Raw genomic sequence first — 22,833 nt, 5'->3', positions numbered from 1 at the left:
ACTGTTTGTTATCTCAGTTTCTGTGGGTCAGGAATGTGGCTTTGCAGGGTCCTCCAGCTCAGGCTGTCTCCTGAGGCTGCAGGTCAGGTCCAGGGCCTCTCAGGGTTTAGCCGGGGTGGGACCTGCTTCCAGGCGCCCACAGTTGTTGTGGGCGGGGTCTCTCAGCGGCTTTTAGCTGGAGGCCCTTGTCACGTGGGCTTCTCCTTAGGGCAGCTCAGACATGGCAGTTGGTTTTATCAGAATGAGTGAGCAGTGAGAGAGACAGACAGACAGACAGACACACACACACCCAGCTAGAGAGACGGAAGCCCGAGTCCTTTTGTAACCTAAGCACAGAAGTAACGTCCATCGCCTGCTGTGTTTTATTGGCTGGAAGTCAGTCGCTAGGTCCAGCATGACACTGACAGGGAGGGGACCACGCGGGTGGGGCCCGCAGGAGGCGGGATCGTGGTGGCCATCTCGGAAGTCTGTTCGTCCCAGTCTCTGAGGTTTGTGTCCTCCCCTTTGTGGGTCCTGGCGACCTGCCCCCCTCAGGCTGTCGTGGTGCCCAGCACATGCCCTGCACACGCGGTGATGGCTGTGCAGGAAGCGTTAGCTCCCTGTCGGGGTCCTTGTAGGGAGGACCTGAAGGTTGAAGGGAGGTGCCCCCTTGGAAACAGAAAAGACTACATCGTAGAAAAAAATTGTTTTATAAGATACCATACGTCGAGTGCGGTTATATTTGGGGCCAGGGGAGGGGTACTCCTCGTCTTCGTGAGGCACAGGGGAAGGCTGTCCTTGCTGTTGGGTGTGTTTTATCGGAGCAGGTCAGCTGTCCTGTCCTGTGGGAAGGAACCTGCAGGGTGCGCTGGGAGGGGGGCGGTGCCTCCTGGGTCCTTGTCGCCTGAGGATGGCGGGGTGAGATGTTCCCTGGGCCCGGAGTCCTTGAGCATATTCTCCAAACCCTGGTGTGGGTGCTTTGGGGCAACTCTACTCAACTCTATCATTATACTGCCAGTAAATAAAACTTGAGTTGCAAAAACAGGCACCAGGCCAGACTGGCCTGTGGGTTAGGGTTGCTGACTCCTGATCTATGGAATGAGGAAATAAAATGCCTCAAGTGCTTTTCACTGTTGGTTATCAATACTCATTTCAAGTTTTATGTTGTGTTTTATTATCCTTGTTAAAATTTGCACTCGGGGTTGGTGGAGATCACATGGACACTTTTGAGAGGCTCTGGGGAGTGGTGGTTAGGGCTTTGCTTTCCTGACACTGCCGTTTCTAAGCTGTGGGACTGCAGACAAGTTACTTAACCTCTCTGGGTTTGTTTTAAAAATTGAGCTCAGTTCAGGCTTCCCTGGTGGCGCAGTGGTTGGGAGTCTGCCTTTTAATACAGGGAACACGGGTTCGGGCCCCGGTCTGGGAGGATCCCACGTGCCGTGGAGCGACTGGGCCCGTGAGCCACAACTACTGAGCCTGCGTGTCTGGAGCCTGTGCCCCGCAGCGGGAGAGGCCACGATAGTGGGAGGCCCGTGCACCGCGATGAAGAGTGGCCCCCGCTTGCCATAACTAGAGAAAGCCCTCGCACAGAAATGCAGACCCAACACAGCAAAAATAAATTAATTAATAAACTCCTACCCCCAACATCAAAAAAAAAAAAAATTGAGCTCAGTTCTCTCTCTCTCTCCTCCCCCTCCCTCCTTCTCCTCTCCTCTCCTCTCTCCTTCTCTCTCACTTCCTCTTGGCCCATGCTTGGACTTTCTCTTGCCTTGGGAATCTGTAGAAGTTAGAATTCCCTTGGTGACTCTTGGTCAGGGGTACTCCCGTTTCTAAGCTGGTACCTTAGGAGCAGAGCCTGAGGACAGGATTCTGGTCAAGTGGTTGAGTGAGGGTGCTCTCAGGAGAGGCCTGAAGGTCAACCGGAAAGCAGACAGGACAGGTGAAGAAACTCCCAGTGCGAAGAATCCCGGGACCTGATCCTCCTGAGGCCCCCGGCCTGGCCTTCTGTGTTCTAGCGTCAGCCTGTCACTGGTTGCGGTCAGCCTGGGTGGAACGTCCCAGGTGTTTTCCGGCAGGGTGCCCCGCAGAGGAGCAGGCAGCCTTTGGGAGGGGCGCCCTGCATCCTGAGCACTGATAGCCCCCACCTGAGTGGCCAGGGATGTGGTACCTGAGGTACCTGGGTCTCTGTAACCTCCCCTCCCCTCCCCTCCCCGACCCTGTGCCTCTGCCCGGTGTGCATCCCGCCAGGCTCCAGGGTGGGGACCACCTGGACACGGGATGGCCCTGTACTCTTGCGCATAGTGCAGGGGAACCCACTGTGCTTCACGAGAAGGTGAGGCAGGAGCCCAGGTCCCTACACACGTTATGTATTTGCTAAGGTTATTTTTATTTACAGATTTTAAAAAGCATACATGTTTTGCATGGGTTAGATGTAGAAGAGTGACAAATGCACACAAGGTGACAGTGGACGTTAGGCAAGACCTTCATTTACACGCCCATCCCACGCAGCGGCCTAAAGGTGGCGCCATTGGGACTTCCCCGGCGGTCCAGTGGTAAAGAATCCTCCCCGCAATGCAGGGGACGCCGGTTTGATCCCTGGCTGGGGAACTAAGATCCCACATGCCACGGGGCAACTAAGCCTGCGCGGCCACAACTACTGAGCCCTAGCGCCTCAACTAGAGAGCCTGCGTGCCACAACTACAGAGCCCACGCACTCTGGAGCTCCCACACCACAACTAGAGAGAAGCCCACGCGCCACGACCAAAGATCCCGCCTGCCGCGACAAAGACCCGATGCAGCCAAAAAAAAAAAAAAAAGATAAATAAATAAATAAGAGCACTTCAAATAAAAACGGGGTGCCGCCTATCGAAAAGTATAACTATCCAAAGAAAGATTGCAAGCGTTGACTCTAAGATTCTTATAATACTGGAAGGGAGGAAGAAGTGAAAGCATCCAGCATAACTCAGGATTTGAGTGGAAAATAGTTTGCCACAGACATGCTCCCTTCCTTGGCATAATTAAACTCTTAAAAAAAGAGGAGACTTGTACGTCTATTTATCTAGGGTAGCACTGCTGCTTATTAAAGATGAAACGGTCTCCAACCTTCCATAGCGTAAAAACTAAAAAAAAATATATAAATTTTATCTTTAGTATAGATTTATTATATCTAGTATTAAAAACTAAAAAGTGTGTATAAACTATATATACATGTTAAACCTTTCCTACCTGCCGCAGGATCAAGGATGATGCCCTGGAGACTGGGAGAGGGCCCTCCAGTACCAGAGATGGAGCAAGAAGGTTCCAGTGCCCGGGTCTGAGGGCCAGCACACTGGACCAGAGGCCCCGTTTCCCCGGAGTCTTAGCCTCTTACGTAACCCGTGATCCCTGCATCCAGCTATTCAGCTACGATTAACCCCAAACTTGCTGGCCCTGCAAGTGTATCAGCTCTTCTGGTCCTTTGATATTCCATCCTCTCCCTCACAAGGGACCCTTGCCCCTGTCCGCCGTCCTGAGGTGGAGGCTGTGTGCCTGTGTGGCTTGTGTCTCCGCACCTGGTCGTCAGAGCGGCTGAGGCATTGCTGGTGCCGGCGGGAAGCACACCCAGCGGGTGTGCTCGCCAGAACCCCTGACCCTCACCCAGGCCTCCCTCCCACATATGCCCTTCGGCCCTGACCCTTGTGCAGTCAACAACCTAGCAACTGCACAAGGCGGTCCTGAATAGGTAGGTGGGTGAGGAATGTTCCTATGATGGATGGGATCCATCCTTGTAAACCCCTCCTCTCCCCAGACCATCGGTGCTCCCCTGTTTTACTTCAGAGGAGCAGGGCAGAACTGGGACACGGATGAATCTCTTTGTGTGATGAGAGCGTGGGGTATTGAATGTCTTTTTTGTGCAATGACCATAAATTCATGTTAGGAAAATGTAGCAGTTTGACGGATGTGGGAAGGATCTGGAGGGAAAAATATTACTAGAGAATATTTCACCTAATAAGGACTTGGTGACAAGGTTTGCTTGTGACAGTCTTTGTGTGATATTAGATGATACTTTGTGTGACTTTTGTTTTGACATCTCTCCGCCTGGTTTTATGAGAGCTATTCAGGCAGCACCAGAGGGAGAGCAGCCAGGGAGGAAGAGCCGTGTCCGGTTGCCCGTGTGGGTGGTGCTCCTTTAGAATGTCACCCGGATGTTTCGTAGCAACACACACGCCAGCGTCTGACTCCTGGCTCCAAAACGCGATGTTCCCCTCCTTCTAGCTCTGTGACTTTGAGCAGGCAGCTGAACACCTCTGTGCCTCTGCTTCTTTACCTGTGAAATGGGAATGGTAGTAGTAATACCTCCCTTGTCAAGTCTTGAGGTAACTGTAGCTCTCATTACAGTTTTTGCTGGTTGTGTCGTTTGGAGACCTGGCTTCCCATCACAGGTCTATGGCAGGGTGTGTATCAGTCACGGCTCTGTTTCTGGCTGCAGGGAGATTGTTTGAGATGCGGAGCTCTTCAGGGTGGATGAATCTTGTCTTGCTCGCCTTGTGGGTCTCCACCTGCCCCGTGGTGCTCACCTGGTACCTTGGGCGGTAAACATTCCTCGTTTGCTGGACGGGCTGGTAGTCTTTGGGGTTCCAGTGAGTGCTTGCTTGCAGGGGGAGCCTAGCCAGGTGTGACATGGGGAGGAAGTTTCTCCTCTAGGGTTCTGTTCGTGGGATTAATGACATTGTTATTTCATGATGTCTCAAAAGCACTCTGGAGTAAGGGATGTGGGGCCTTTGATGCCGTCCCCGGTTGTCCCTGTCCCTTCGAAGCACAGTGCGGCCAGCTATAGAGCAGGCGCTCCCCAGCCCTTGTTTGTGAGGCGGCAGCACAGTTGCTCTTTGTTTGAACAGCCAGGGAGGGCGTTCTCCCAGCCAGAGGTCCCATGATGCCCGTGGTGGTCAGTTACGCAGCACACCCTCCTTCCCAGTTCTTTGCTCAGAGCTTTATATGAAGAAATGGGGACGCAGTTAGTACCGACATCTTAGTGTGGGGTGAAGTGAGGAAGTACGTGGAGTCTTTTTAAAATTAATTAATTAATTAATTTATTTTTGGCTGTGTTGGGTCTTCGTTGCGGTGCGCGGGCTTCTCATTGCGGTGGCTTCTCTTGTTGCGGAGCACGGGCTCTAGGCGCGCGGGCTTCAGTAGTTGCGGCTCGCGGGCTCTAGAGCACAGGCTCAGTAGTTGTGGCGCACGGGCTTAGTTGCTCCACGGCATGTGGGATCTTCCCGGACCAGGGTTCGAACCGTGTCCCCTGCATCAGCAGGCGGATTCTTAACCACTGCACCACGAGGGAGGTCCAGTATGTGGAGTCTTAAATGGAGTGTCTGGTGTTAGTTAAGTGCAGAGTGAAACTTAGCTATGGTGGTCACCATGATGGTGGTGGAGGTGGTGCTGGTGATATTGTTGGTGGTGCTGGTGTGTTGGTGTCGGTATTGTTAGTGGTGATGATCGTGGGGCTGGTGAGCCCCCACCTTTCTCACTGGAAGCCTTTGCGGCAAAGCCCTCATGGGAGCAGTGTGCTAGGATGTGCCTCATTTGCAGTTGGGGTTTTTCCTGGGAAACTGCTTTGGTGGAGGAAATATTTTGGGGTTGGTGGGTGTTGTCGTTTCTCAGGGGTCAGGTGTGGTATTATCTAGAGCCTGCTGTGGTGAGTGACAGGGAACAACAGGGAATTGCAGGGAAATGAGTGTTTTCTGATGTCAGATGTGATGGAGCTGTAAAAGTTAAAAATGAAACAAGTAGAAATGGTGGGGAGATGTTCAGTTTTTTGTTCAGTGCATTATAAGAAAATACTGAGTGGATCCTGTCTGCTGGGCGTGGTGGCGGACACACTGTTGCATGCGTATCCTGGGGTGGATTCTCTCCTGTCTTCCCTTTATCTTCTGCTTTTGTCCAGCAACTCTATAAGCAAGCAAATAGGTTTTTATAGCCTCTTGCTAAGTATTGCTCATCCCTTGCTAAGTATTTCTACCATGGTGCAAAAGCAATTTTGTTATGTGAGGCAGTATTTTTGTAGTCAATTGAAATGACTATTAAAATATAACATCGCAGTCAGGGTCGCAGGAGCTCTGCTGGAGGGGCACTGCCTTTGCGAAATGGGGCAGCTTCGTCCTGGAAAAAGAACCCTCCTTGGGAGCCAGAGCCAGACCCATAGGCCCGAAACCTGTGCAGTGACACAAGACCTTGCACTTACTTCTTTTTCTTTCTTTTTAAAAAAAATTATGGTAAAAAGGTGCATACCGTAAAACTGATGAATTTAGCCATTTGTAGGTGTCTAGTTTAGCGGCATGAAGGACATCCACACTGCTGTGCAACCGTCATCCCCATCTATCTCCAGAACTTTTCCATCTTCCCAAATTGAAACTCTGTACCCATTAAGCACTGTACCCTGCTCCCCAGCCCCTGGAAACCACCTACTGTCTCTGTGAGTTTGACTACTCCGGGAACACGCCATGTAAGTGGGATCATACAATGTTTGTCCTTTTGTGACTGGTTTATTTCACTTAGCATAATGTCCTCAAGGGTCATCCATGTTGTCTCATGTGTCAGAATTCCCTTCCTTTTTGAGGCTGAATCATATGCCATTGTACGGATGGACCACGTTTTGCTGATCTGCTCGTCCACTGATGGGCACTTGGGCTTCTTGCACCTCTTGGCTATCGTGAATACTGCTGCTGTGAACATGGCTATGCAAATACCTGTTCAAGTCCCTGCTTTCAGTTCTTCTGGATATATTCCCAGAAGTGGAATTGCTGGGTCAGGTGTTAATCACATGTTTAATTTTTCAAGGGACCACAAAACTTTTCCACGGCAGCTGCACCATTTTATATTCCCACCAGCAGTGCACAGGGGGCCCAGTCTCTCCTTACCAACACCTGCCTTTTTTTTTTTTTAAAGATAATAGCCATCCTAATTGTCTTAAAATTTTTAATCATTTTTGAATAAGGGACTTCACGCTTTTCTTTGCATTGGGCTCGGAAAAGTATGTAGTCAGTTCTGCTGGGAAGGCACCCTGCCTCGGCCTTGCTGGGGGTTCTGTGGACTTACAGCCACGTTCAAGAGCATGAAGGTCTGGCCAGGTGTGGGCTTAGCAACCTGATGGGGAGGACGGAGGCTCGTGCCATCTGGGCCTAGAGCAGCTCCTGGCTGGCGGGTCTGGGGCAGAGGAGAGCTCTGAGCAGTGAGTGGGTGGGCAGGGGGGACCCTCCCCTTGGGCCCTGGTTTGTTTAACTCCTCGTCTTCGATCTGCAGTCCTGTCTGCGGGTCCACGTCACATAAGGTCTGTGAGCACGTGCTGGGGTCTGCTTTGTGAAAGGCAGCCCAGCTGTAAACACCCCTCAGTGAACATGCTGCCTTCTCCCCATCTGTGCACTGTCCATGGAGGGCAAATTGGTCAAGAGATTAAGGGAAGGTTGGTCCTGTGTCCTTAGGGAACTTGAACCTCACACTTGATGGCTTCGGCTGGAGCAGGGCCTTTGCATCAGATTCATCTACACACCTGAGAAGACAGACACGAGAGGCAGGTGGCCCAGGTCTGGCCAAGTCAGGACCCTCAGCTCCCTCCTTCAAGGCAGTGCTGGGACGGACACTCTCCACTCAGGCCTCTTCTTCTCGACGAGGTTCGCACAAGGGTGACCAGTGAGGGGCTGGGTCGCTGGGCAGCATCTTTTCCACACTCAGAGCCAAGAGAGACCTGCTCAGTCTTGCTGCCCCTCACAGCCCGTCCAGGGCGTGTGGTTTGCTAAGGGGCCTGAGTGTGCAGGTGCCCTGGGCAGGATCATTGGCGCCATTTGCCCTAGTGAAACTATGCTTATTCTGAGCGTGTGGTCAGACCTCCAGGACACGCCTCCCGGGTGAGGCTGTTAGAACGGAGGTGTTAGAAGCTGTCTCTGCCGGCTAAGACCCCAGTCTGGTCCTTAGTTTCTAATGTGAGATAAATGCAAACGAAGCTGCAGTGTTTTCCAGCGGATTTGGGATTCGAGTAGTAGTTTTGCCGCCTTGAAAACCTGTGCTGATTTGTTAAATGATTCACTCGATCAACATTGGTGTCACTCTGGGCGCCAGGCAGTGTGAAGCGAGGATGCAGTGATGGAACTGATGGAGGGCGGGTGTGGCAGGAGTTGGAGAGCAGAGAGGTGAAGGGGTAAACCGTCCTGTGGTGTTTTAGAAGAACTCCTCGTGGAATGGGAAGCCAGAGGAGGGGCCCTTCTTCAGGCTCCCCGTGACAAGCATTTATTGGATACCTGTTAAGTGATACGTGCTTCCTGCAGTGAGTAGCAAGTGGGCGCTTCGTCAGGGTGGGCAGAGGGCACTGTTGAGCTCCTGTGAGGGTGCTTCTCACCCAGTAACTCCCTCATTGGGTGAGAAGTGATGGGGACGCTTTCCTTACGTGTGATGGATGAAGTGGAGGGCCAAGCCAGGTGAAGAGGGGGAAGAAAGGGCATTCCAGACAGAAGTAGGCTTTGGGACAGAGTCCTGGGGTGGGGTGAGGGCTGTGGTGACCCTGTGGTACGGTGGCCTGGGAACCCCTCTGCTTACATTTGCACAATGACAAAGGCTTCCCCCAGGTTGACTGCTAGCTTTATTTGTGATATTATTATTTTGGGCCATGAAGAAAAACAAATTAGCCTTCTGGAATGTTCCTTTTGTCTTTCCCCTTTATTCATCACTGCTAATATTAGATTTGAAAAAACGAGAGGAGAAGGCATGGCCTCATTCTGCAAAACCAATCAAAGCTTAAGCCCAGTAAGAGGAATTGGGGCTTGTGTCAAAGAGACCTTATCGTTGAGAATCACAGGTGAACAGGACTAAGCTCGATTCTCCTCTCCTTGTTTATGGTGTGTCCCCGGTGGAGGGGACCTGGCTCATTTCTGTCTCCCCAGGCCCCCAGGCCTGTGTGTGTTTTCACTGTGCCCTTTAGGTAGAACCAGTTTGACCAGTGGGAGGAAGTTGCAAGTCCTGGCCAGGTCTGTAGCAGAGAAATAAGACGTGCGTCGGAGGGCTCCAAGCTCCTGTCTTCCCCATCGGGAACCTCGCTAGACCAGCCCCTGGTTGTCCAGTGCCCTGGGCTCACATCCCACGTGGCTGGTGGGTCTGCAGTGCCGTCTGCAGGGAGCCTCATGGTGTTTGCCCAGCCCTGTGGGGTGAGGTCACTGTAAGGTCTCCACGGCTGGGGTGGGAGTGGGTGGTGGAGGGGGCATGGGGTGGGTAAGAGCCGGGTTGTTTCACTGGCATATATTTTCCCAAATTGCAGTAACCTTTCTGCCTGAAGAAGGATGATTAAAGAGTTTAGATCTCTCCCCCATCTCTTCTCTGCATCTCTTTGCCGCTGAGCAAAATGAAATGCAAAAAGAGATAATATTCAGGTCAGCTAAATCTTTTCTGATTTGTGGGTGGATTTGCAAAGACCATCAATAATGAAGTCAGTGGTCTTCTCCCCTGGCACTGACGTTATGAAAGACAAAAGTGTGGAAAGGTGGACTCATTTTTCGTGTCACGGAAAAGCAGTAAAGCCCAGACTCATCCACGACCAGTATATTTCCTAAGAAACCTGCGTATTTGGGGCACTGCGACCCTTTGGACCAGACAGAAATGAGATAGTTTCTGCCTCGTTGTGGATAAGGCTTCAATGATACTTTATTCTAAAGCAAGGTATTAAAATATCTTTGAATTGTGTCTGTCAGTTCAGTGAGAATTTGACAGAAGACTCTTTCATGTATTTCTTTTCACTATCTTATCTTTGCCATCCCTCACACCTGTCTCCATACAAAAGGAAAAAAGAAATAATGAATAACCAAAGACGGTTCCTGTATCTTGCTATGCCCCTGCACCATTTCTTTAATTATTTGCATGAGTTCAGTGATTCTAATATCCAACATTGCATGAAATCTTGCCACAGGGAATTTTATTGGCAGAGAAAGCAATCTCTCCATTCCTAGGAAAGAAAGAGATGAACCCCAGAGAAGTAACTTTGTGACTTTGAAAGTGGTGCCCTTTTCAGAAATGTGGGTATTCTGTCAGACCCCCACTCATGCATGCAGCTGGAGGCATTTTCTGACCTTGAGCCCATCACCTCTAGTTTTCCTATATTTCTCCTTCTAGTTTGAACCTGATGTTTTGAACCAGGTAAGGGAAGCTGCTACCCGCACTGGGGAGTTTGTATGTTGCACAGATCACAGAAATGGGGGATGCTGGGTCCACTGGGAATTTTCCTCATTTACTTTAGCAATCTTTCCTTTTATTCATTGCGTCTTTTTTTATTATTGTGGTAAAATAGACATAGCATAAATTTACCATTTTGGGGTGTACGGTTCTGTGGCATTAAGCACATTCACATTGTCGTGCAGCCGTCACCCCCTTCCATCTTCAGAACTTTGTCATCTTCCGCAACTGAAACTCTCCACCCATTACACACTAACCCCCATTGCCCTCCTCCTCAGCCCTTGGCAACCACCATCCTACCTTCTGTCGCTATGAATGTTAAGAATTCTAGGCACATCATGTAAGAAGAATTACAGAATATCTGGTCTTTTGTGTGTGGCTTCCTTCACTTAGCATAGTGTCTTCAAGGTATTCTGTGTCAGCATTTCCCTCCTTCTTAAGACTGAATAATATTCCATTGTATGTATAGACCACATTTGATCTGTTGGTGGACTCTTGGGTTGTTTCCACATTTTGGCCATTGTGAATAATGCTGTGGTGAACATGGCCGTACAGATATCTGTTCAGGTCCCTGCTTTCACTTCTTTTGGCTATATACCCAGAAGTGTAATTGCTGGATCATATGGTAATTCTAAGTTTAACGTTTTGAGGAAACATTAAACTGTTTTCCACAGTGGCTGTACCATTTTACATTCCCACCAGCAATATTATAAAGTTTCCAGTTTTTCCACATCTTGGCCAATACTTTTTCTTTTCTATTTAAAAAAAAATGCCATCCTAGTGAATGTGCAGTGATAGCTCGTAGTTTTTAAAAATTGATTTATTTACTTTATTTATTTTTGGCCGCGTTGGGTCTTCGTTGCTATCTCGTAGTTTTTCATTTGACTAGTGATGTTGAGCATTTTTTCATGTGCTTATTGGCCATTTGTGTATCTTCTTTGGAGAAACGTCTATTCAAGACCTTTGTCCATTTTTGAATTACGTTATTTTTTATTATCGAATTGTAGGAATTCCTTATATATTTTGGTTATCAGTTCTTTATCAGATACAGGATTTGTAAATATTTTCTCCCATTCTGTGGGTTGCTTTTTCATTCTTTTGATAGTTTCCTTTGGATGCACAAAAGATTTTAATTTTGATGAAGTCCACATCTATTTTTTGTCATCGTTGTTGCTGCCAGTGCTTTTGGTGTCATAGCCAAGAAATTTCTGCCTAATCCAGTGCCATGAAGTTTTTCTCGTGTGTTTTCTTCTAAGAGCTTTGCAGTTTTATTAGCTTTTATGTTTACGTCTTCTATCCGTTTTGAGTTACTTTTTGTGAATGATTCTTCCTTCTTTTGCATACAGATACCAATTTTTTCCAACACCCCATTTGTTGAAAAGATTGTCTTTTCTCCAGGTCTTGGCACCCATGTCAGAATAATTTAACCATATATGTGAGAGTTTATTTCTGGGCTCTTTATTCTATCCCATTAGTCTGTATGTCTGTATATGCCACACAGTTTTGATTACCAGAGCTTTGTAGTATGTGTTGAAATCAGGAAGTGTGAGGCCTCCAACTTTGTTCATTTTCAATATTGTTTTGACTATTTCAGCTCCTGTGGGATGGATTTTTCTATTTCTGCAAAAATGTCATTGGGATTTTTTTTTTTTTTTAAATGGGCGAGTGCTCGCTCTAGAGAAGGGTTTCTTTTATTTATTTATTTTTTGGCCACACCATGTGGCATGTGGGATCTTAGCTCCCTGACCAGGGATCGAACCAATGCTCCCTTTAGTGGAAGCTTGGAGTCTTAACCACTGGACCACCGGGGAAGTCCCTGTCATTGGGATTTTAATAGGAATTGCATTGAATCTGTAGATCTCTTTGGGTAGCATTGACATCTTAACAATATTAAGTCTTCCAGTCCATGAACATGAGATGACTTTCCATGTATTTGTATCTTTTAATTTCTTTCTGCATTGGTCTGTTGTTTTCAGTATGCAAGTCTTTGATCTCCTTAGTTAAGTTTGTTCCTAAGTATTTTAATGTTTATTTGTTTTATCTTTAAAAAATATTAGAGACAACACTTGTAGCAGCATCCTTAGGACCAGGCTCTAAGGATCTTCCTTCCCTTCCCTTCCCTATCCTGTTCCTTTTCCTTGCTTCCATCCACGTTAGAGTTCCTGCTGTGTGCCAGGTACTGTTAGGTGCTGGGCAAAAGTAAGGCTGATGGTGAAAGCAGTGCTGAGGGTCACCATGGCTCAGGCCTCTGGGAGGCTCTAACCCTGCCTGAGTCGCCTGCCCCCAAATCAGAGAAGTGGAAGGACTGGGCTGTGGGTCATAGAAGCTGGTAATTGAGTGGGTGCCAGTCTCTTTTTTACAATAAAATTTAGGAAGCCCAGCCCCTAGCTCTGATGTAGGGTGGGAGCTGCCCCCTGCCCAGAGTCAAGTTCAAAGGTTGTGCATAAGTGTTTTCTGATTCTTTCTACACTGTTTTTCCTGAATGGGTCCAATATGTGAAAAGGTTGTTCCTTAGAGACCAGGCTGCGGGGTGACTTTACTCCCTGGGGCTGCATTGTGCTCAGCTCTTCTCTGCAGCACCAGCCCACTGCTGGACCAGAGCAGACGCCAGATAGAGGCTTGGGAAACGCTGTATGTCTGTGCTTGGCATGGACTAGGTAAACATGTGTTGGGCTTGTGAAACTCAAGGAGAGCAAGACAGACAGCCCCTCAGAAGCAGGCCCTGTGGGGGGCACAGCCAGGGTCCATGCTCCTTCCCCTTAAGGACAGGGTCTGCATTTTCCCCAGCCCTGCGAAGATGCCTGCTGTTGAACATTTTTCCCCCACTGATGGCAAGACAAAGGGAATGAGATCACAGAGCCATTAATTTTCACAAATTGACTTTCTAAAAGAATTAATTAACTTTTAAATTGCTACTTGAAATCCTGAAGTCATGTTTCAGGGGGACAGTGTGTGGAATAGGGAGAGAAGCTGGGAGCTGAGCAGATTTTGAGAAGTGATGTGTGGTCAAGCCCATGCCTTTGGTGCGTTAAGGAGGCTTTGAACCCGCGCGCTGACGGTGGATTATCTCATTAGATGGAAGAAACCCGTAGCAGAGCTGGGAAAGCTAATATTGTGTCTCTCTTTCTTATTGATTGAATAAGTCTCGGGCTCCTGGATCTGTCTGTAGAGGTCAAGATCATTTTGAAAAGGAACACATGATACAGTGTTTGCTTTCACTCTGTTGCAAACCTCACAAGGAGGAATACTTTGTGGTCTGGTTAAATGCAGTGAATTTTTGTTGAGTGCCTGCAAGGCATGGTGTTAGCCACTGTGGGAAATCCAGTGATTAACAAATGTTTACTTTCCCCAAGGAGTTGGGTCTGGAGGAAGAGACAGATATACGTAAGTAACCCTCCAAGGCCCTGCGGTGTCACAGAGCTCATAGGAAAGTTGGGAAGCAAGCAATTAATTCAGGTGTGCGTGTACCAGTTTTTGGTCCTGGGGAAGACGTCAGAGTTCAGTAAGGATCTGGAAAAGGATGTGAAGTTAAAGGCAACCCTTGTAGACAAGTGGGGTCTTCAGAGGGAGTGGGGGGAGGGGCATTCCTAGTGGCAGGAGCAGCTTGTGATAGGCCTGGGGTGGGGGGAAGGGGAGCTGAAGGAGGGGGAGTGGGGGGCGGAGACGAGATCGGAAAGGTGGACCGAAGTCAGATCCCACAGGGCTTTGAAGCCAAGAGAAACCACGTAGTGTTTTGGAGTAAGATTTAAGGAAGGTAACTTTGGTGACGGAGAGAAGATTTTATATAGGAAACCAGCTGAAGTATTATTTTTCATCTCAATGAGAGATGGTGAAGGCTTGGGTCAGGAAGAGTGGTGTGGTGTTGACAGTCTGGAAGAGACACCCCAGGGTCCCAGGGCTGCCGTCATTTGCTGTGCCTCCTTGAGCAAGTCATGACTCCTCTGGAGGCCTCTGTGTTTCCATCTTTTAAATGGGCTGAGGGACTGTAGTGTCCCCCCCACCCCCCAGTGTCAGAGTAGTCAAGTGGTTTTTTTGTTTTTCCCTGAATAGGAGTTACATTTCATTGAATTCTTTTTCTGCACCGATTGGGATGATCATACGCTTTTTTTATCATTTACTCCGTTAAACTGGTGAATTACATTAATCTGTTTTCTGGATGTTAAACCAACCTTGCATTTCTGGAATTACCTCAATTTGGGTTCTTCTGTGTAAGGAATGAGAGATCCATTACCATGATGTTGTGGACCCTGGTGGACTTCAGGAGCGCACAGGCATGTTTGCCTGTCAGGGACCCAGGCTGGATGTTGTGATTTGTGGGAGCCATCAGGAGGGCAGCGTGAGGCCCAGAGAGGGCAGAGTTTGAGGAAGAGACCCTGCAGGGCTGTGGCATTCTGGCCTCTCATCCAGGCTGGCCTTTGGCCCTGCATAGCCCCTCCACTGGCTGCTCATGTATGGGCCGACTCTGAGCTGCTATAAACCCTGATGAGGGCAGTGGGAAAAATTTTATCTTCACCTCCTAGGACTGTCGTGAGTGTTGAATTAGCTGAACATGTGAAGCTTTTAGCCCACTGGCTAGCCCAGGGAATATACTCAGTAAATGTCAGCCACTGTCATTACCAGCATCATCACCCCTATCACCATCACCCTCACCACCACCACCATCATCATCTTCGTCTGTCGTATCGTCACCATCAGTGTTATTAATGATCTTGGTGTAAATGGAAGCCCTCCTGTATGACTTACGAGCCACACTTCTTTCCTTATGTTCCTGGGCAGCCGTTTTTAGGGTGATCAGGAGGCTGAGCAGAGGAGATGACTTTGGCTTTTCAACATCTCTGATGCATCTAAGCTGTATGAAGCGCAGACCAGAGTGTTTATTTTTTATTTTGGGAAAAAACGATCCATGTGCTTCCTTACTCTGTGCTGCTGCCGGCTCTGCCAGAAAAAAGCTACCCCCCGCGCCCCCCCCCCAACACGCCATCCTGGGAAAGAAGCTCCCATTTCACTCTTCACGTGAATAACACGTCAAGCTTGTATGCTGGACTCTGCGGTCCAGGATTGAGAAATTCATGTTGAAGGTGCATTTATACCCAGCGACGCCGTTTCAAGCCAGGCTATTAAGAAAGGTAAATGGCTTTGAGGGGCAGGAATCGATGAAGGGTTCACCCACCAGCCAGAGGCAGGTGAAGGCTGCTCTCTCCAAAGATGTGAATGAAGGCGCGATGACCATGTTCTCTTGCAGAGGTGTTCCCACATCTTAACAGACCAGAGAGATAAAGAAGACAAACTGCAGAAAGGCCACCATCTCTGTGCTTCTGTCAAGTAAAGACATTTTTAAAACCAGATGCCATCTGTCATCATCATCCTTCGTAAAGGAGAAGATGCCTCTGGTCTTTCTCGTCTCCGCTTTCACCCCCCCACTCCCAAAAAGGGGCAGCTTCGAAAGGTCACATAATCAGAATAAGGCATAGCCTTTTACATTGAATACTTTCGGGCTTATTTAAGAACAATTCACTGCATTGTTCTCATTTTTCTATCACCCAAGAATCGGGGAACCTCAGCCTCAGACTTGTTCAGATGCTTGCAACCCTGCTCAGCAGTGAATAAATCAACCACAAAATACCACTTTTAAATTGTTTTCCACATTCCTCCCTGCACGTGTTTCCTATTGCTGCCATAACAAACTACAAACTTAGGGGTTTACAACAACACAAATTTATAATCTTACAGTCCTGGACGTCAGAAGTCCTAAAGTCAGCGTTTCGGCAGGGCTCTGTTCCTTCTGGAGGCTCTTGGGGAGAGTCCTTTCCTTGCCTTTTCCAGTTTCTAGAGGCTGCCAATTCTCCTTGGCTTGTGGCCCCTTCCTTGCTTCCATGGTCACATCTCCGGCTGACTCTGACACTCCTGTTGTCTCTTGTGGAACCTTGTGATTACATTGGACCCACCTGGATAACCCGGGATTAGCACCCCCATGTCAGGATCTTTAACCTAATCACATCTGCACTGGCCCCCTTTGCTGTGTAAGGGAGCATCCTCACAGGTTCTGGGATTTGGATGTGAACGTCTCTGTGGGCCATTTTTCTATCTACCACACTTCCTCCTCCCTCCCACTTCCTTGTCCAGTAATCTGTATAGTTGAGTCTTTTAATTTGCATTTCAATGTGGGATCCTTAAGGCTGGGGGCTGGGCAGCCATTGTTGTGGTCCAGGCTCTGCTGTGTCATTTGGGGCCACGTGCATAAACGAGGCTCCCTTTCCCTTCATCTGTGAAATCATCGGTCTTTAAAGCCTCATTTCATAGTTAAATTTGAAATGTCTCTATTCTTGTATGAGATTTTCAGAACTGCTTTTCTCTGCCTGCTTCAGAGGTGGAGGGGCCACTACTTAAAGGTTTTTGCGTGTATGCCTTACAAATTCGCATGGACCTGAATGTATTTACAGTGGACTTGTCCATTTTATTTTATTTGTATTGTTTTTGATGTGTTTATTTTTTCCACATCTGTAATAGAACAGGCATGCTGGCAAGGATGCTGTTAAGAACGATGATAAATGCATTTATGGTTCCTGAAGGCTTTGAAAGCCGTTGTGCTGGGCTGGGAGAGGCTGGCATACGTTTTGAGCTTTCTTTATCTAATGCTGTTATTTCTTGTTAAAGATTCACCATAAAATGCTAAATAAACTTAATAACTACTAGTAACCATTTATGTCAGTTGAGGACATTTAAATTTTATGAGTATGGGTGAAAATATAGGAAAATAACTGTGAAAATAGAATTTTCTATGTATATATGGTTATTGATGTTTTATTTTATTTTTTTAACATCTTTATTGGAGTATAATTGCTTTACAATGGTGTGTTCGTTTCTGCTGTATAACAAAGTGAATCAATTATACATAAACATATATCACCATATCTCCTCCCTCTTGTGTCTCCCTCCCACCCTCCGTATCCCACCCCTCTAGGTGGACACAAAGCACCTTTGTGAACATGTGATAGTCTGCTAAGTCTTTGTGGCAGTAAAAACAAAACACCCTCAAACACAATAAGCCCTTTTACAATTTAATAAGCGTTCACTGCAGGCAACACATTGCGTCAAGTTAACAGATCCATTTCTTTTTTTCTTAATTTGGCGGCGCCGGGTCTTGGTTGCAACATGCGGGATCTTAGTTGCGGCATGTGGGATCTAGTTCCCTGACCAGGGATCGAACCGGTGCCCCCTGCATTGTGAGTGCAGAGTCTTAACCACTGGACCGCCAGGGAAGTCCCAGCATTATTTTCTTTAAGACACAGAGTACACACACCATCCTATGAGGTAGATATCAGTCTCCTCATCATACAGATGGGGAAGCTGAAGATGCGGAGGATAGGGTGTTTGCTGGAGGTCACCCAGGTCTCCCTGGGGAGAGGTGGTACCCTGCCCACTCTGTCTGCTTCCAGAGACCGCAAATGTAGCTTGGTTATGGAGCTGGCGACAGGAAGCGTGCTGTGTTGCTGGGTATTTTTGTAGAAGGGGTTTGAACATGCTTGGACTTGGCTCTCTGGAAGAGGTGCACGGGTGGGAAGACCCCTTTGGCAGGGGAGGAATAAGGAGTGACACACAGGTGTGACTTCTTTCTTTCAAGGAGAAGCAGTGACAGGGGCCAGGAGTGTGTGGTTGGAAGGAGGGCCAGGCAGTCATTCAGATGATGGAGGCCCCCCATGCTTGTTGGAGAAGTTTGCACATGATGTGACCAGGGAGAACTCCAGAAATGGACACAGTAATGGCGCCTGTAAAAGACAGCCTAGTCCAACAAGGTGTTCAGGATGGATGGATGAGAGTTTGATCCTGATTGATGAAAGGTTTACGATGAATTTTGCCTCAAGTCTGACATCTTTTTAGGGAGAATCCAGTAGGAAGGAAAAACATCACTGTATTTATTTATTTTTATTGAGAGTAAGCTAATTGAATATTTGGGAGTCATAAGCAGTGTGATTGTTGCCTTTATCTCCATGCTTGAGCAAAAGTATGACCTGAATTTAATGGAATCACTTTTACGTTCTTAGCTAGGAGGAACAGAACTGCTTTTTTAAAAAAATTATTTATTAATTTATTAATTTATTATTTATTTATTTTTGGCGGCGCCGGGTCTTAGTTGCAGCATGCGGAATCTTTGTTGCGGCATGCAGACTTCTTAGTTGTGGCATGCAAACTCTTAGTTGCGGCATGTAGGATCTAGTTCCCCGACCAGGGATCGGCCCCCGGCCCCCTGCAGTGGGAGCGTGGAGTCTTGCCCACTGGACCACCAGGGAGGTCCCAGGGATTTCAGACGTTTGTTGCATATTGTCAGTTGGAAGGATTGCTTCCTAATATTAGACATATTTTTTTGCCTTGCTTAATAGCAGCATTGGCTATGTAGTAATTTAAAGAATCAGTTTGATTTTCAAAAAATATTCAGTCCATGTGTCATTGATTTACAGATAGGAAAAAGTCATCTAATGAAAAAAGTCTGTTAATGGAAATATAAGATAGTATATGAAGTGATAATCGAAATGCTGTTGACAAGAGCTTTAGTCTTCTTTCTATTATAAACATTATTCCACCATAAAAAGAAATGAGGTTCTGATACATGGTACGATGTGCGTACACCTTGAAAACATTATGCTAAGTGGAAGAAGCAGACACAAAAGGATAATACTGTATGATTAACGGGGTGGCTGGAGTAGTCAAATTCATAGAGACAGAAAGTGAGTTACAGGTTATCAGGGGCTGGCGGAGGGATAGGGAGTGATAGGGAGTGATGGCTTAATGGTTATGGGGTTTCTGTTTGGAGTGATGAAAAAGTTCTGGAACTTGATGGTGGTGATGGGAGAGCAACACTGTGAATGTAACTAACATCACTGAATTGTACACTTAAAAATAGTTAAAAAGGCAAATTTCACAGCATACGTATTTTACCACAATAAACCACTTGTGGTTTTCTGGCGTTATGAGTAGTTATGAATTTCTTCTTCTTAAACTGAGGACCCTTGAAAAAAAAGCCTCCTTTTGTGGGTATCAGAGAGGATGATCCAGGCAAAGACTGAATATTTCAATCTTAAAAATGGCAGAAACAATCCAGCATAGTTACCTTTACTAATATCTTCTTACCTCTTTTTCCTCTGAACAGCTTTTTATAACTATGATGCCAGGGGAGCGGATGAACTTTCTTTACAAATAGGAGATACCGTGCACATCCTGGAAACGTATGAAGGTGCGTATTTATTTTGGTGTCTTTCTGTTTGTAGTTTTGTGCAGTTAATACATTTTTCAGTGCGTAATGGGCAAAGCATTACCCTGTTAGGAAAGTGTGTATGGTTGGTTTTCTTGCATGATAGATGCTGTGTCCGGAAAGGGCAGTGGTGAGATTATCTGTTATTTAAATCAGTTTTTTTTTTTTTTAATTTAAGGTGAACTTAAAACTAAATTCCTAAACTTTTAACCTCTCAAGTTTTCTGTTGAAATAGTTGTTTTATTGTTAAGAAACCCCCCCCCATTGTTTCCTCTTTTGCACATGTATGTCCATCTTGACTGTTAATAACTGACCACTTGAAAAAAAATTTTTAAATACATTGAAGATATTTTAGGCTCATTAGGCTCATTGTTTTGAGGTGTTTTATGTGAATGGTGAGACTTTTTATGCTCTCACGTAGATTTGTTAACAACTTCCTGAGAGGAACCAAAATTGTCATTTCTTATTTCCTTTTTAAAAAATCTATGACCCCATTTTCTGAATGGTGAACAGAGATTGTCACAGCTTTGTGGGATGTGGTCCAGTAAAGCAATTGTTGTAATCATCCAATAAATATACTGTCGGTGACAGTGGTTTCCTGATGTCCTTGGGTTTTCAGACAATTGGTTTTCATATTTAGGGTTTTGCAAATCATTAAAACGGGACACCTTTCGTTTTATGCCGTGGTTTACAGTTGCACAGAAAAGGAGCAATGACGGGCTTGAGTTTTAGACTCCTCACATGTGTGAGAGGAGTGTTGGTGGCTTTGCTTCTTGTTCAAAGGGGGTGACTTCCATATAACATAGAAAAAAAGAGAACTGATTAAAATTGATAATTCCAACAGCAAAATTGCTTTCAGATTGGGGTTAGCCAGACCCTTCCAAGTAGGAGGTTGGGTGACGGGGAGAGGAAATTGCACACATCCCGTAGTAATCACAAATTGATCTTCAGACTCGGTCTTTGGAATCCTCTCTGCACGTGAGTGACGCAGCGTTCAGCTTCTGTGCACCAGGCAAGCTGCAGCTTGCTCCCGTGTTCCTGGAGAAGCGCAAACCCATTAAAATACCCATGTCCACGTCCACGTCCCTCACTTCCGCATCTGACTCATGCTGGCTTGGAATTCCATTCCATTTGCACCTTTTACCCTAAGAAATGTCCTACTGGGGGGAAAAAAATTGGCTTTTGTGTCATATGCCTGGAAGCAGATGTAATACTGCAAAAACGGTCTTTATGTGAACGAGTAGCTGCAATGGGCACCTTCTGCCTGGTTTCAGTTTTTACAGCTGACAGTTGGATTGCCTTATCTGCTCCCAGTATATATATGGCCAGTGGCTGAGAGGAAATAGAGAAATTAACTAGAGGTTAAGGATCAAAGCTCTCATCTCAGACACTTTTCAGATCTGAAGGAAGAGTGCTCTTACATCTTTTTTTATTTCTGCCCCCGGTCAGTTGCATTTGAAATCCTGGTTAATAAACACTGGGCAATGATGTCATTCCTGAATAGATAACAATTTCCTGTGCAGCCCGGGGTAGCAGGGGCTGCGACTTCTTGTTTTTTGCTTTGTAAGAAGAATGCACTCTTTAAACAGGGGAATCCTTAGGTGAGTCGATGATCCCTGTACATTTAACTAAAAAAAATAAGTGGTGGCAGGCATTTGACTGGCCAGCATCGTGATAAAGGATTCTTCAGTGAGCACTTAGTTTCTGGGCTCATCAATCTTCTAAGTCCTGATAAAAATATTCCCAGTCTTTGTAAAGACCCTGTAACATAAAACGACTTCCCCTTCTTTTACTGCTGTCTTTTTTGGTTTTAGTCAGAATCCGATCAGAGAAACGCATTTGGGGAAGTAGTTTTGATTTTGGGAAACTTGGTGACTTTATTATCATCAAATAACAATGGAATAATTGATTTTCTGCTCTTTCCTCTTGTTCTGTTGAAATTTTATGGATTATATTAGCGTTTGGCATTCTCTTCTTCTTTTCTCCTCACCCCTTCCACTTTTCCCCTAAGAAAATTTATTTATGGTTGTCAAATTTAACTTTCCCTTTCTATGTGATCCTGTTCAGGGTAGGGTACTACTGGGATTGCTCCAGAGAATATAATTTCTAGATGATTATTCCTTATATTAAGGTTCAAAGAACACACTTACCTGCAAGTTATGGTTCATTTTTCTGTCTCAGGCTCATGGAGGCTTGGGGCACAGAACAAAGAAAAGAACTTTTCCGGTCACCAGGGAGGTGGACTGAGCTTTGAGGGCTCATTCGGGGTATGCCTCTGCCTTTAAGCAGCGTCCAGGTTCAACCAGACAGGAGAGGTGAGCCCAGGTCACCGATGTTGATTAAGTGACTCTTCAGCCAAGGAGATGCCAATCCTGTCACCTGCTCATTTCCAGAAGGATCTCCACGGGCTGGACTCTGTGCCTGTGTGAGAGCACAGCATTGCACCCAGATGAGGAAGGCATTCTTTTGATGAAACCACAACACGGGAACTTAATTTGTTCAAACTTTTCAAAGTGATAATGATCTATTTTCTTCCAAAATGCACCTTAATTCCTTTTCCTGCCACCAGCATCTGTCAGCTGAAGGTCTTGAGAGGACTGCCTCTGGGTTTCCTGGGGCGACGGTAACCAAGTACCACACAGTGGGGAGTTTAAACAACAGAAACGTGTTCCCTCACAGTTCTGGAGGCTATAAGTCCAAGAGCGAGGTGTCGGCAGGGTTGGTTGCTTCTCAGGGCTGAGGGGGCAGAAGCTGCTCCACGGGTCTCCCCAGGCTTGTGGTTTGCTGACATCGCTGGCATTCCTTGCCTTGTAGATGCAACGCCCTGGATTCTGCCTGTGTGATCACATGGCGTCCTCCCTGCACTTGACTTTGACTGTCTATTCCTCCTTTTTATAAGGACACTGTATTGGATTAGGTCCACTGTAATGACCTCATCTTAACTCGATTATCTGCCAAGACCCTATTTCTAGATGAGGGTACACCCACAGGTGGAGGGAGTTAGGACTTCAACATCTGTTTGGGGTGGGCAGAACACAGTTCAACCCACAACAAACTGGAAGAAGTAGTCATGTTGATACGGCTCTCATTTCACAGAAGACCACCAGGCCCTCCAGTGCAGCCTCCACCCAGCAGCCATCCTTTGCACCTTGTCCCAGGTGACTGGCCACCTGGCCCCAGCCTAGTGGAAGAGCACCGCAGCTGTGCTTCTCATCCTGTGTTGCTTCCGGAACCTCCATCCTCTGGGCTGGGTCTGCGCCCTGCCCCCGGCCCGGGTGCCTGCAAAATATCGTACCCAGGACAGCTCCAGAACGCCCAGTGTGCACGCAGATGCTGTCCATTAGGGCATGGTTTGGTCAGATCCGGCCTTTGGCTGTCTTGTAGTTCAGTACTCAGAGCAGGACACAGTACACCTGACA

At 47.0% G+C, this 22,833-nt stretch overlaps 1 protein-coding gene across 2 annotated transcripts in view; it reads left to right on the top strand.

The window, feature by feature from the left end:
* DOCK1 (dedicator of cytokinesis 1) overlaps positions 1 to 22,833 on the top strand; it is a 527,045-nt gene that overhangs the window by 30,140 nt on the left and 474,072 nt on the right. For both annotated transcript variants that reach the window (XM_060033849.1, XM_060033848.1), the window contains exon 2: positions 19,313 to 19,396. In XM_060033849.1, coding sequence (XP_059889832.1) covers positions 19,313 to 19,396 — 84 coding nt within the window. The remainder of the gene's footprint in view (positions 1 to 19,312; positions 19,397 to 22,833) is intronic.

This window comes from Delphinus delphis, chromosome 16 (genome assembly GCF_949987515.2).
Source record: "Delphinus delphis chromosome 16, mDelDel1.2, whole genome shotgun sequence".
NCBI lineage: Eukaryota > Metazoa > Chordata > Mammalia > Artiodactyla > Delphinidae > Delphinus > Delphinus delphis.
This window is presented reverse-complemented; position numbering and strand designations above follow the sequence as displayed.